Source organism: Anopheles bellator, chromosome 2 (genome assembly GCF_943735745.2).
Source record: "Anopheles bellator chromosome 2, idAnoBellAS_SP24_06.2, whole genome shotgun sequence".
NCBI classification, from domain to species: domain Eukaryota; kingdom Metazoa; phylum Arthropoda; class Insecta; order Diptera; family Culicidae; genus Anopheles; species Anopheles bellator.
In genome coordinates this window covers 12,154,836-12,169,764 of record NC_071286.1, presented here as the reverse complement: position 1 = coordinate 12,169,764, position 14,929 = coordinate 12,154,836, and the positions used below count along the sequence as shown (strand labels likewise).

Below are 14,929 nucleotides of genomic sequence, written 5' to 3'. Positions count from 1 at the left end.
TTCCTAAGGTTCTGGCGGCAGGCGACGAACATAATTCGCGCGACCTTCATTGAATATTCGTTTTCAATTCGATGTCGATCGATATCTATCGATTACTTGACTTTTAAAACATCGATCTTAATTGTAAAAACTGTCAACATTTAGTAAAAGCTTTCACAGTTACGAATTGCGCCTCTATACGCTTGCAGAAAACGGGTAAATATTAAAAACTTATTTCCAAAATGGTCAGAGGAGTTCGTGCAAGAGAAGCCAATGAACTGATAAGTCGATGAGTTCTCCAATCACAGGTATCGGCCTGGAAGGACTGTAACACTAAACGACGAACGATTTGACCTACAACTGTCGTTAGGTCTCAATCCGTTCAATTTAACAGACTCGGTGGCCTTAAAGGAGCTCACCAAGGTCCGCCTTTTGCCTGAATTCAGTACTACATCGTTGTCCACGGACCATCGGGTACGATGGTGCCCCCTCATTCACCATCGCCCACCGATCGACCGGTGCTCGATTTAATTAACGAGATCGAACCATCGAGCGGCGAGCGAGCAGAGAGTGATCGTTCGCGATCTAATGCCTCACCGAAACGCACGTCCCACCGAAGGGTTAATTGCCGGAGGCCGTGGCCGAGCGAGCACACGCCGCCCCGCCGGCCGGGTGTCGGGAAGGGCCGCGCAAACATTGTGTGGTATCATTTTCAAAATTCACTCTTTATGCTGGCCGCCGTCGCCGCCGCCGTGTGAAGGAGCGCGCGCTCCGGCGGCTGAGCATAGGCCCCGTTGTTGCGCCGACCTGTTTTTGCGCGCACGTTGCGATGGCGTTGCGTTTGTTGAGCCGCCGCCATAGCGCAATGAATCCTGCGCAGTGGCCACATTGTTGATGATGCTCCCGATCGGGCCCTATGCCGGGCCGCCGAAGTGTAACAGTACGCCGCACCTTTTTGTAGCACCGCGGGAAGGCGCCACACAGAAGCGGGCTCTTCCACAGCCTGCCGCCCCCCCAGATAATGATCCCCCCGTGGCCTGGGGCTGGACGCGCACACGCACGGCAGGCATCGCCGAGCCTCGGCCTCGGCGAGAGCTGGGGCTCCAGGGCTCCGTGGCTAATTATCTTATTAAGTGTAACAATAAGTTAATTAATTATTTATACACGTTTCGATACAGCAATTCCCGGCCCGGCCCTTGGCGAAGAAACTTGATCCCATCGGGGGGCTGCGGGTAGGATCAAGGCCCCCCAGCCCCCTAGCTACCTGGCCGGGGCTAATGACTCCGGACCCGGCCCGAAGCTCACCGAAAGATGATTGATCCGTTTGCGGTCATCCAGCGTGTGGGCTGCCGAGATGGCTCCGCTCCCAGTCCCGGGAGCGAAAGGATTGCGGAGACCGCCGAGAGGACCGCGCGAAAGCAATACCCTGACGGTTTTGGTGGCTCGCGTATTAACACCGTGACCGTAACCGACCGAGTCGCCGGACAACATTGTGCCACGGTGCGGTGCGCGGCCATTGTTGCGCGGCGCATTGCTGGGCCGCGCCGGGCCGAAGATAATAAAGTCATTAGGCAGGCCGGGAGGCTCGGAGCTGGGTGGACGTCCCGCGGTATTAGCGCGGGGTTTGAACTTGAGATGCGTGTCGAATCCTTTGGCGCACCGCAAAAGGGTACCGGGCCGGGCTCAGGGAGGGGCTCTCCGAAGGAGCGATGGAAGCGGTGCAAATGGGTTAACAAAAACGGCTTCATTATTCATGTTGCTTGGTGCATTTTTTTTTCATGCTGCCTGCCGGACCTGCCGGAGTTTAGCGAGTTTACAGTTCAAGAGGTTCGAAAGGTGTGTGTGGATTGATTGATTGGTCCGCGAATTCCGGCGCGAACTAGTGCCGAGCACTCCCTGATAGATAGTGGCCAGGCAAATTTGGTTTAATATGCTCACTTTCTACTATTTTGGTTCGCGTTTGTTGTTGAGAGCACTGGACTTTGATTATTGTCGCCAGGACTCTATTACCTTCTACTAGCCAGATCCTTCTTGAGGTGTAAGGTCAAACAAAGATTAGAATTTGTATAGTGTTCTATAATTATCCATTGCGTAAGATTCGAAATTACAAGGCTGCCATTTTGGAAAATGAGTTAAACGATTAAACGACAGAACATCGTGTTGAAATCATTAAAATCTACTACAAAAGTCGGAATTTGAAAACGCTCATTTTACCACCAAAATTTTCTTCTGCGACGAGAATTTTTTTTCACTTAATTCCTACAGAAATAATCAGTTGTAGCTCTGAAAAGGTGACTGAATTATAGGTTCACAGCGTATAGGACCCGTGTTTTTTCAAAAACGGCCGTCGCCAAGTTATGGCCGAGGTAACACCCGAAATCTGCAAAAGAGTCATTGAAAATCATCTAACCAGAATCGAATATTGCCATAGATCCTGCGGGCGTCCCCCTGAACGATATTATGTTTATGATTAAGTTTCTTACGATATTTTTATCGTAAGAAACTTAATTTTTCATGTGTTTTGTAAAGTTCTTTTTTAAAAGGACAAAAAACAACCTTTTTGCTATACTGTCAGCGTTTACTAGTTTCGCGTCAACGTCTGTTACTTTAAATCAAAACAGAAGTTGGATCATCATCTGTGGCCTGCTTCACATTGGTATTGGCGATACTGGTATTTTTCCTGGATTTGCAGACTTTTAATCGTAAAATAATGAGTCTGAACACATCTCAAACATCTCAGTTGTCTGTCAGTTGGTCGTGGGTCAGAAAAATCAGGAACATTTTAATAAGGGTCTAATTTCAACAGGGCCTTCAAAACTCAATAGTAAAATCCCTTTTTGTAGTAGGTACCTATCAGGCGGTCAGGTGTGATCGTATTTCATATTGTGGCCACTGGCAGTTCCGTCTTCAATATTTTACTGTTCGCTCTCTTTTATCGTCGCTAAACTTTTATTTAATTATTAGTTCTTGAGTTTGGGACGCCACTTGAAGCAGCACCAGCTGGGTATTGCCACAACGTGGTCACAATGTTGGCCGACGGCATGGAAAGTCTCGCTTTTCATCGCTCTGACTTTTCCACGTCACTGCCTTGGCCCCGAGCGGCTCATTTTTCCATCTTCATCAAGGACGTCATGCATCAGCTGGGCCGAGAGAGATCCAAGGATCGGATCGCTTGCAGGGACCGCACGGAAAACCGCACCACAAACCACATCGCCCGACCAGAGGGACCGCTTTGAAAGAAACTTCATTATGTCAGTACATTATTCGCATGTAATGTAGTGAAACGGGTTAACCGGAGTTGTTTGGTTGTTCGCCCTCGTCGCTCTTGGCGGGGGAGGCGGCCTAATTCGATAACGGTTAAATTTGTCCTCCAACAGGCGGTGTCCTTGGGCCGTGCTGTGGCATCCTCGCGGTACACCAGGACACTCGGGCCCGATGGCCGCGGGGCAAACCAAACCCCATTACGGTACCCGTTTGGCGTGTGGCAGGCCGACGGGGAAGATGAGACTTCCGGAGTGCCGTTGGCCGGAGGCGGCCAAAGTGATGACTTCCGACCCCATCGCCAGCCCGTGGAGTGTGCCCGTGGTGGATCCTACAAAAACCACGGCCAGCAAATGAACAAGCTGGGATTTTAATTTTTCACGCTAATTTATATTCATTATTCGGTAATTCCTTAACGATTCGATTGCGTTGCGTTTAGAGGGGCGAGTCGAAGACTAGGCAGCAGCAGCAGCCACCGCCCTTATTGAAGCCGGTTCGCGAGGGTGTGAAATAATGGCTCTATTGTTGTACAAATTAAGTTTAGCTGTAAATATATTCAAATATTTGGCCAACCGGATGGGAGGGCCGCCGCGCCGCTTGGTCCGGAAGCGCCGCGCCCGGCAAGGGTGTGAAGCTGTCCGGGCACGAGGGAGTAGTCGAAACGAAGGGCAGGCAACAATAAAAACTGGGCAAGGAACGAGCGTAACGATTATTGGATCAAATCTGGCCCACGGAACGCGCGGCGATAGATTGTGAACCACACACCAAAAAAAAGGACGAAGCAATAACAATCCAAGAAATGAGGTTAGTTTCGGGTACACGTCCTGGCCCTGGACCCTCTTACTCAACGACGGCTGCCGGGGTTGGTTTTTCATTTTTTGGAAAAACAAACATTTTCCACTTCCCCGAGTCGTGGGGCGTTGGTACCTGTCTCGACCTTCGAGCTGAGCTTAACATTGTTAACTTGTGACAAACGAACCCAGCATGGCCAATGGATGGAAGGCTGTATGGAGCGACATATCTTGCCCCCCGCTGTGTGTGGAGGGTCAATGAGGCCGGCCCCTGGGTGCATGTGACATTTTCGGGGGGCCTATTACACTTTTCATATTCAATTATCCTTTTATCCGCGAGTGAGACTCTTGTGCCCGAGACCAAGACCATCCGTGTCTGCTGAGGAAAACCTTACCTAACTTGGTTACTTGCGGCAAATGACGGTCTTTCACCCTCGGAAAACCCGTAGGGATATGTGCGCTACCTTCCGGTTCGACATCTGACCGGCTCAGGGTTGTCCAGAGGGTGAACCAACTGGACGATGGACGATCAAAGTAAACATTGAGGTTTCACATTTACAGTGATTTGTACGCTGCGTTTCGTTTTTAACCTCACTTTTTGCTGCACCTTTCGATCGGAAGCTCTCTGTTGGAGCAGTCGTAGCCGTGTCTCTTTGTGCCAAGTCCATCATAATTTGCTTTGTTTGCAGCTCTAGTAGACCGGAGCCAAGGAGCCACGCGACAAGCAAATGCATTCAGCGCGGCCACAATCGCGTCCATTCCATCACGCGTCTGGCACACTCGTCGGGCACTTACGGCAATGGATGGGCTCGCAGGACACGCACTTGACAACCTAATCGTCCGTCGATTATAAACTCAACAAACCACCACCGTCGTCGTCGTCGTCCTTCGGTTTGGACCGGCCCCGGTCGAGAGTGTGTTTTGCCATCAATCGAAGCGAAGGAAATCAATAACCAATGGTGGGCACCACGTTGCCTCCGGGACAACGGTCGTGTAATGATGATTGCAAGAAGAACTTCTTAATTCTCGCACTGTCGGCCAATATCGAACGGCCAATCGGTGCCCGAGGCACTGTCCGCGCACAGTAGTTCCCGCTCCTGAGTGGAGCCCTGAAGTGGGTACAAGTTGGCAAACACATTTCTCTTCGAGTTCGCTCCCGGGCCGGGAGTGGGGCCCGGATGTGGTTGGGTGAGTTGCCGGAAGCTACTGCTGTCGGGTGTAAATATTTGGTGGCATGTTCTGTAAACACAACGTATAGCGCGCCGAGTGTGTCTTATCGGACATTGTGTTGGTCAAGGCAAGGGCAAGTTGACGGCTTTTGACTCGCTGGATATTAGTGGGCTGGTGAGTAGTTTCCAACCTCTGCACCTGCTGCACCCGGGAGCAACACCATAATGACATCCGTAATCCGGAATGTAGTTCTCCTGCTCCGAGATTGGACTCTGGAACCGATAATTATTTTCTGTATTTCGTCCCCCTATTTGTGGGATGGCCTTAGACTTGAGTTGCTTTTTGAAGACCCCTTGCAGCTTGTGCTATAAGTGAGTTCTTCATTTGCTAGGCTGTTTAATAAGTTTCGAGCTTCAATAACAGAGGTTGGTGCTGTTGGTACACTCTTCATGTAAACATATTTGAAGATTCATTTCGATCTGTCACTTGATTATTTGTTTACAAGCCATTTGACATCGACGTGTCATAGTATTTTTTTAAATGGGAAAAAACCAAGTATCGTGCAGTGATTGAATTTTAATTTGTGAAAGGCTTAAACTGGCGAACTGGGGTTATGAATGAATGTAGAAAGTAAATAAGGACTCTTCGTCTTTAATTAGTACAGTAAAAAGGTGGGATAGACTGAATTTAAGTGGGGTCTTGAAGACGATCCACGTTAGGGACGTCAAAAAACAGCAGCAACACCTGAAATTGTAAGAGAAGTACAGGATGTCGTAAGTGATTGAAAGAGACTTTAGAAGCCCTACGCATCTCATTGGGCAGTGTAAGCAATACTGAATTTTGCACTTAGCGACTTCCATCTGTTTCCAGACTCAACCAAATTTGTTATGCTTGGAAAACGTTTTTCATCAAGTGAAGACGTCATAACAGTTATGGAAGCGTATTTTGTAGCCCCACAAGATTCTCACTTCAGAGAGAAATTGGAAATTGGTAGAACCCGCTTGGATCTAATGTCTGAGTTTAGGGCGCCAGGCTGGACAAACGGATTGCGTTATCAATAGCTGAGATCACTTGTCAGTACTTGTGAGCCAGCTACCTCCGGGTCTGCGGATTGGTCAGCCATTAAACGTCCAATAACCGGGCGCATAATCAGGACGAAGGCGAAATCGCGGCCGCAGCCATCACTGGAGCGCACGCCCAACCATATGCCGCGCCATTAAGCGTTTGCGGTTGCGGATGGTTTATTGTTGTTTGCTAAAACACTGTACCGGTCCACATCTGCGCGCATCGCATCCCGGAGGCCGGTTGTGTAAACACTGTCGGCGGCGGTGCTGGCCTTGAGGAAGGAAAAGGGGTAGCCACAGTCACATCGCGCACCACGAACCCGTCGCTTTGTCTTCGGTGTTTGCGCTGTTCACTTGCAGTTTTACGCACGGCCCCGGCGCCAGACGCTTCCCGCTTTTCTTGAGCATATCCACCGGCGTACCTTAACCCTTTGTTGGTCTGGCCCCGGCCGAACCGGTCAGAGGCCCCGGTGAATGTACAATTCAATTATCATCACCATACACTTGGCGGGAGCGGGGGGCCCGGTGCTCCGACCCTGCCGAATCGGAAGTCCTGCACCGCTCGTGCCGGGGTGTGAAGGCGAAAACCCGCCGGCCCCGGCGGCAATTTGTCAACCCGACCCCACACACGGCCCGGGCGCAGGATAGCGCACATCGATGACAGGACACTAAACGGAGGGGTTACGTTGTTGCTGCTGCGTCGCAAATCTGTCCCGCCGTTACTTGCGGAAGGTTTCCGCAAGTAAATAGCGCGTCTCTGGTTTGTCCTGTCGGTGAACCCCTCGCGAAACTCGTCCCAAGAACTCGGAGCGCTGTCTCTAATTTGTCACAACAAAACCAGTCGTCGTCACCGCATCGTAAAATGATTGTCAGTCAGTGAGCCGAGTGCCGGCCGCCACCCTTGAGCTTCGCATAGTAAACTGCGAGGCTCATTTGTGCGACTGGCCTGAACACATGGGTTGAAAAATCGCGAGCTGAATACACAATTTCATGATATTCTACTCATAAGTTTGTGCGTTATTGTGCTAAGAGTGCCAATACTTTTGTTATTTTTAAAACAAAGGAGTGAAAACAATTTCATGTCTCAATTTTACACTACTTCTTGGTGGGAAAAGATACCGTTCAAGCGAAACGAATGGCTTGAATAGTGTTATAAGGACTTCGGATAACGATTTAAGCATTTGAGCTATGCGAAAGCCGTTGAATGATCAACACGTTCAAAAACAAGAACGCCGTTGATGATTCTTAGTGTTTGGCCATTTTTTAACGTAATAAACCAATTTTTTGCGTCAATATGTGACAATGGATAGAACATGGATCCATCATTTCACTCCGTAATCAAAACGATCGTCATCTGAGTGGAGAGCAACTTGTGAACGTCTTCCAAAACGCTCAAAAGCACAAAACAGCAAAGGTTAGGGTCTCGGTGTTTTCGAGATGTGCGTGGAGCAATATTAATCAACTACCTTGAGAAGGGAAATGAACCATCAACAGAGCTGAAAAAATGGCAGAAAAATAGCTGTCAGACCTTAGAAAGATACTCGTCGGTAAGAGATTTCGCTCGAATGAAGTTTCGCTCTTGATGGAGATGAAGTTTGGTGAATAAAGCCAATTTTGACGCGTCTTTTCAGCCCATGTGTTTGATCACCGAGTCACAGCATTAGCATATTTTATTGAGTCCCTTTGGCCATTGGCTGCTTGTTTTGATTCCACCCCATTAATTGTACCACCGGCCCTCGTCTGGAAGTCCGCGTCTGATTTGAATGGCAAACGAATAGCCAAACCCCGGGCGGAAATCATTTACGAGTGGTTAGGCGCCTCTCTGGTTGCCCTGGAAACGGGGCGCGCAATCGACACTGACAGCTGGCGATGCGTTACCGTTTTGCATATTAAACCACAAATTGCTTCGTTCCCGACCGGTTCAGTTGAAACTTTAGAACTTCTCCTGAGTGAAGCGGCGTGGGATAATGGTGGCGTGGGGACTCCTGCTGCGCGAGATCAAGGATGCACCCCGGGCGGGATCGACGATCGTAACCCGATACGCCTCCGAGCTCGATGTCTCGACAGTGAGAGCTATCGCTGGCTGGCTCCGGGTCCGCGCCAGGTCCGATACTCGAGCGACTCTATTTGTGGCCGGAGCAAGGCGCCCGGGCATTTTCCGTTGACGTTGTTTTTGTTTTTCTCCCACGTCGTCCAGCGTGCGTTCATTGTCCCGCCAGCGGTTCTGTCGTTCTGTCTCGCCGTAAGTGTGTTTACTCACTACTTTCTTCGAAGAAAGTGTCCGCGTCCCCCATGGAGGCAGTGTGCTGAAACGGAGTTTGTTTAGGATTAGGACTTATGATTTTTGTTTCTGCCTTCCGCCGTGTGTGTCATTCTTGTCGTCTCCCTGTTGTTATTTTCCCATTTCTCGCTCTCTCTCTCTCTTTCACTCATTCTGTGCATTTCCATTTGCGACGAGGCCATGGTCTTGAACTCCTTGGAAAGGGGACTTTGGCTGCGCCTCGTTAAAATGTGTTTTTTGCTTCGCGAAGAATGCATTAAGCGCCACCACGCGCAGTACCAACACATGCACACGGGTTGTCTGCGGTCGGATCGGGTGTTGTGTATTTGGAAATTTCAACCGATCCTGACAGCTGTCAAACAAATGGAACCTCATCTTTGATACATGGCCAACCAAGACTACCGCGTGTTCTTGGAGTTTGTTTTTCAAACTCTTGCTCTTAAAGTCTGGAACGAAATAATTATGCTCCAAACTATGTTGGCCCAATCGGCGCGATTGGGAGCCCATAAGAGCAGACAAATGCAAGACCAATCGCAGGCAGTGACGCCCAAAAGCCGACAGCATCTTGAGGAGTCGCGACGCATACCTTCGCCATCGGGGAAAACAGAGTGCATCGCAGCAAACATGAAACCAACATAAAAAAATGGGACCATTTTCCACCGAAAGTGCTTGTGTTTGCCTTCGGACACGAAGCTGAAGGACGACGCTTCGTCGTCCTTCCTGGTGGCCGCATCCTTCGAGAGCGTATCCCACAGGATCAGACATCCAGTGGCGCGTAGCACCCTGCCGACGACGAAATTGACGAAAGCAGGACACCTATTAACTCGAAGTGGGTAAATATAGGGACGCCGCACGCATTGCATTTCCGGCGCCACTGACGACGAGTGGCGGCTGGCGTCGGGTGATCCTGGGAATGTCGTTCAGATCCATCGGCGCTTCCCCCGAAAAGCCTGCTGTAGTATCGAAAACGGTCGAGAATCGACGTCAACAGTGTTCCAGGACTTTTTGAGGACGTGTTGAGCCCAAAACCAACTTCCTGTGCGACTCTCGATAGAGAATGGTTCGTTTGGTGGGATCGATCGATCGATTAGTGTGGTTGCAATGTGGGCCGACGTCCGGGCAGACTAATTAGCATTCCTGGACCAGCTGGGCCAGGTCGTCCGTTGAGCCGGGTTGAGTCGTCGATAATAATCCATCCCGGGCTGAGGGCTGATGTTCCGTGTCATCGTGTTACGCTTAGTGTCAAACAGACGACGCAACCCGGGTCTGTGTTGGCCTAGAACACTGGCGTCGTCAAGAGGGAAACCACGTATTAAAGGCTATGACACGGCACCTTTTTCTCGCTGCCTGATCACTTCGCCGCCTGCTTCCCGTCCGGCTTCCCGACCACTTAATCTGTTCTGCGTTCCCTCTACGATCTCCTCGGCGAGAGACAGGGCGATAGAGAGAGAAGATTATTGTCTTTGCCGTTTTTCATAGCGTCAGAGATATTGGTATTAGACCCGGGAGGACGGAGGCACCACCGAGATTAACTGCACTCCCGGACACGCACACACACCCCCCACCAAACACACGGCAAATTACGGTGGCCGGCCACCACCACTTCTACCTCGGAATGTCCCGGGGTGACCATTTTGTTGGGCGATTATTAAAATGAATGAGATGTTCCTTCGACTAACGAGCGCTCCTCCGTTTCCTTTTCCGCACAGACACAACCAACCGCCACTGTCCGGGTCCGGGTCGTCCTCGCTGACGCCACGGCGGGGTGAGGGCGGGCCCCTGTCGCCGGTGGACACCGACTCCGATTCGGACATCTCGCTCGGCACGCACTCGCCAGTTCCTAGCATGTCGATGCAGCACAGCCCCAGCTCGTTGCCGGGCTCGAGCGAGGACCGGCTGCACGACGACCGCGAGAAGGACTTCCGGAGCAGCTTCGCCTCGCTGCACTCGTTCCGCTTCGGTGACCACCTGACCGGCGGCCTGTTACCTGGTAAGTTTTTCCGCCTTAACAAGGGCACAGTTCCGCGCCTGAAGGTATGCAACCCGAAGGTACGCAGGAAGGTATGGTCCCCCTATTACTTTCTTCTTTTGGCGTTACTAACAGCCGGCATCATCCGCGGTCCGCGGACTCTTCTCTCCTTGTGCTTCGCCCCGCCAGGTTCGTTCAACAGCAGATTCATGCCTTATCGTCTGGGCGACCACTCGCCACCGATCGCCACCCATTCGCCCCCCATTGGTCTGACGCATCTGCCCCTCACGCCGACGGTGTTGCGGCCCCAGCCCCACCTTCCCCACTCGCTGGCGGTCAGTGTGGCGAGCGGGTCGCTCGGCATCCCGTGCAACCTGACAGCGGCCGGCGGTGTCCTGACGACGACAACGGGGGCGACGACGACGACGACGGTCGGCAACATGAGCGAGTCGCCGAGCAGCAACAGCAGTGCCACGAGCGTGTCCCTCACCAACACCACCACGCCGACCCTGCCACCGGCACCCGGGAAGGAACATCCCTGCGCCCCGAGTGATCTCTCGGTGGCCGATCCGGGTGGTCGCCCAGGGACACCGCATTCGGCCGGACCCGTCCCCATCACCTCTACCGCCACCACCGCCACCGCCAGTGCCCCTCCACTGCAGCCCATGTCACCGCTGAGAATACGGGTCAGCTCACCGTCGCGGTTGAACGCGGAGCTCCTGCACCACACGGCGGCAGCGGCCGCGGCGGCGGCCGCGGCTGCAGCAGCGGCGGCCGCCTCCCAGCCTCAGCACCATCCGGCCCACCTCGCGCTGCACCACCCGCTGCATGTGCACCACCCACACATCCACCCGGGGCTCCCGCACGGACATCCGGCGGGACAGCACCATCCCCACCACCATCAGCACCACCACCATCACCATCATGCGGCCGCGGCCCTCATGAACGGGCTCAGTGCCAGTGGGATCGTGCGGATCGTACCGAACCCCATCACCACTAACACGCCGCTTACCACCACCACCACCTCGCTGCTCCACCGGCCGTTCTCGCCGTCACCGAAACCGAAGGAAGCCTCGTGATAAGCGCCGGGAGCCTTGCCTGGCGTGCAGTACAACCCGGACACGAAAGCCTGTAACACGATGCGCTTTATTCAAGGATGCCCCCCCCAACGGTTCGTGGATCGACGAGGCCCGTTGCGTTCGTTGCTGTTTTTCCTTCCTCTTCTGATCCAAAAACTTCCATCCGTTTGATGGCCAAAAGCCCTTTGATGGTGGTGGATGCGCCTTCAGCATCCTCCCGGTTTGCCAATGGATTACTGCCGAGGGTTCCACTCTGCTCCACTGTTTGCGCCCCACAAAATCACCGACACGTTGGTCCAATTTCTCGGAATTGGAGTATATACGTGCAATCGTTGAGTAGTACATAAGCTCACCCCGGATCAGAACGGTACCGCTGGCCAAATCTGGATCCCCGTGCCGTCTCTTTCTGGTGAAGGACGCATGCGCACTCCCCAATTCCCGTCCGCTGGGGAATCGATTCAAGGTGCTGAGTTGGGGATGAGCTCCCAAGGGACTGCTTTTACTGGCTTTGAATGCTGCGTTTTGGGTAAACATTTCTTAAGCACTTTTTGAAGAAGTCCTCCCGAAAGGATCAACATTCAAGTATAATGGCCACGCGAACCGAAACAACCCACTGCTGACATTCTGAAACGGTTCGCGACAACCGAATGTTGGCTGTCAAAACATGGCAACTCAATCAAATGCGGGGCACTAAAAAACACTTAAATACCCGAGCGACCGAGAGACATCAAGCCACCTGGCCACCATCATCGTGCTGGTCTCGGAAACTCGCTGCAGGGTGCGAGCCCTTTCCAGTTCATAAAGTCATTAACTTAATGAGTTCACTTGTTTAGTTTTATGAAAATTCGAGCGAGCGATTTGTGGCCAAAAGGGGGGAGTAGCAAAAAACGCCGAGACTGCACTCTGCGGCGGTCCGGTTATGCAGCAACGAGCGGGGCCGGTTGAACCGTGCAACAAAGAACGGGAGAGAAAACTGAAGCACCGGAACCGGAAAACGGAGAAGCGAGTTCGTTTTGTGAAAGCAAAAACGGGTGGCGAAACGGCGATCCGGGCAGAAGGCAAACACTAACCGGAACACTACAAAGACACACTGCAACGCGATGATGCAATGAAATAATGGAAAATGAAACGTATAAATAGCTAGGCGAGTGAGCTAGACGCGGTGTATTAAGTTATGTGGAATAGAGCAAATAAAGCAAACAAAAAGCAGAGCAAACAAAACAATCGTCATATAAATACTGTAAATGCATCAATGCGTGCTGGCAAATAATGCAAATAATGTGCACATAGTAGCTGATTAGTGTAGCCGATTAGAGTTGGATGCTTTAAGTTGCGGGCCAAATGGCCAGCCAAACCCGGGGGGGCGGCCCGCAATAGTCCGCGCTCCGCGCGGGGCAAACGCACACAAAAGACAAAGCCGGCAGTGGCAGCATCTTCAAGACGTCTGTGTCTAAACAAGGGAAGAGAAGCGAAAGAAAAACTACATTAACCTCAGTAAGCTTAGGCGCGCGGCGTCCAAGGTGGCCCAGTTGGTTGGCCACGCTGTTAGGCAAATATCGTATTTTGGCAATATCCGGTCCGCAAGTCCGCAGGTCCTCGCAGGACACTCGCAGGAAGGGTGTAGGAAAATTAATTTAAATTCAAAAGGAAACCAAAACACCGCCCGGGCCCGTTGGCTCTGGAACGGGATAATGTGGGGACGAATGGGGCGCCGTAGATCTCGCATTAAAAAACCGGGCATAGCGGACACAGCGTTTACATGGAACAAAATTAAACCAAGCAATGATATTGTTAAAACAAAAAAACATAAACCGTAGAAAGCACCGCGGGCGTGTAGAGCATACAGCAAAACTTATTATCCTTCAGAGGGACGCCAGAGCGCCACAAACTGGTCCGAAACTAGAGTTTTGGGGTTCGAATGTTGTTGGGGGCAATCAGAAAACTAAAACAGATACGCGGAAAAACAAACAGCATCAACAAGCTAACAAAACGACACTGTACATAAAATGCTGCAATCAAATTATATTAATTATTACGGAAAATAAATTTAATAATTAAAGCTGAGCTGTCTGTTTTGAGTAACGTTCTTTCGCGGTTTGTGGAATCCTGTTTTTGGTGAGTTCCTTGTTCACTGTTCGATGGTTTAAATATCGGTCCTCTTTTGTGGGGTAATTTAGGCGAGAATGGCAGTCTCACGACTTCGCTTTTGATTTGTGTCGACAAATTTACCGTCGGCTTTTATGACCTGAAAACCTGAAAACGGCCCCGTGTTTTGCGTCATCGGCCTCGTCAAGTTTTTGGTAAATTTCAACAGTATCGCTCGCTAGGGACCACGGCGTATCGTTCCGAGGTCTCTAACCAGTCGCACTCCACCCGGGACACCAGAACCCTGCTAATTACATTCCAAACGGCTGGCATTCTGACTCTTTCAATCGATACTCTCGGGCGCTTGGTGTTCGAGCAACAAAAAGCGACAGAAAAAAGGGAAAATGGACAGGGAAAAGGTTGAAACACGCATCACGGGAAATATGTCTAACATGTGTTTCGCTCACAGCACCACCTCTCACATGACATATCGTTAATGTTTCACATTACGAGAAGCGTATGTTTACCCATGGGACCGTGGAGCTTTTGTTGGCAGACCAAACAGGCCAGCATAAAAGTATGATAAAAGCATATACAACTCACACACAGAGCCGGATGGCCAGCACATAGGAGATGTACATAACCCGGACCCGGTTTCCTGGGCGGAGCTAGATTAGGCCAATTCAACCACCACACCAACACCAGGGCAGAGCGCACGCACACCACGGCGCAGAGCAAACAAAAAATTCAACATAAAAAGATGGACACGAGAAACAACGAAAGTGCATACAAACGCGAGATAATGAGCGAACGGGTGGCACACATGATGGCTGCTGCCCTGGCTGGTGTCACTGACGAACTGGGAAATTAAAATGTGCTTCCGTTCGATCGCAACATCGCAATTTCGAAGCCAATTCGAAACAACATGAAACGGTATTTTTCCTGCGACCGGCCACATGGGCTTTAAATCGACAGCAGCATACATCTGGAGTTTGGGAGACGAACCAGGTTTATGAAATCGAGCTCATCATCCACTCCGTTCAACGGTGACATCGGACCGGTAGGACCCTGTTGGGCGGTATTTGGTGAGGATCGTAAGGGAATACCTGCTTCGCACACCCGAGCCAGAATTGTTTGAACGCTGCCCGTTTATTCTGGACCCTCAAATATAGCGGGGTCCTAGAATGGCCCGAATGAAAAGGTTCGTGTTGGAGATGTAAATAAATTCATGTTCCTGTTTTTGTTTGATA

General features: G+C 51.2%; 1 protein-coding gene across 1 annotated transcript in view; it reads left to right on the top strand.

Moving 5' to 3' along the window:
- Positions 1-11,594, top strand: part of LOC131209354 (protein Optix) — a 51,554-nt gene extending 39,960 nt beyond the window's left edge. Inside the window, exons 4-5 of the mRNA XM_058202407.1 lie at positions 10,256-10,536; positions 10,705-11,594. Coding sequence (XP_058058390.1) covers positions 10,256-10,536; positions 10,705-11,594 — 1,171 coding nt within the window. The remainder of the gene's footprint in view (positions 1-10,255; positions 10,537-10,704) is intronic.
- The last annotated feature ends 3,335 nt before the right edge of the window (positions 11,595-14,929 follow it).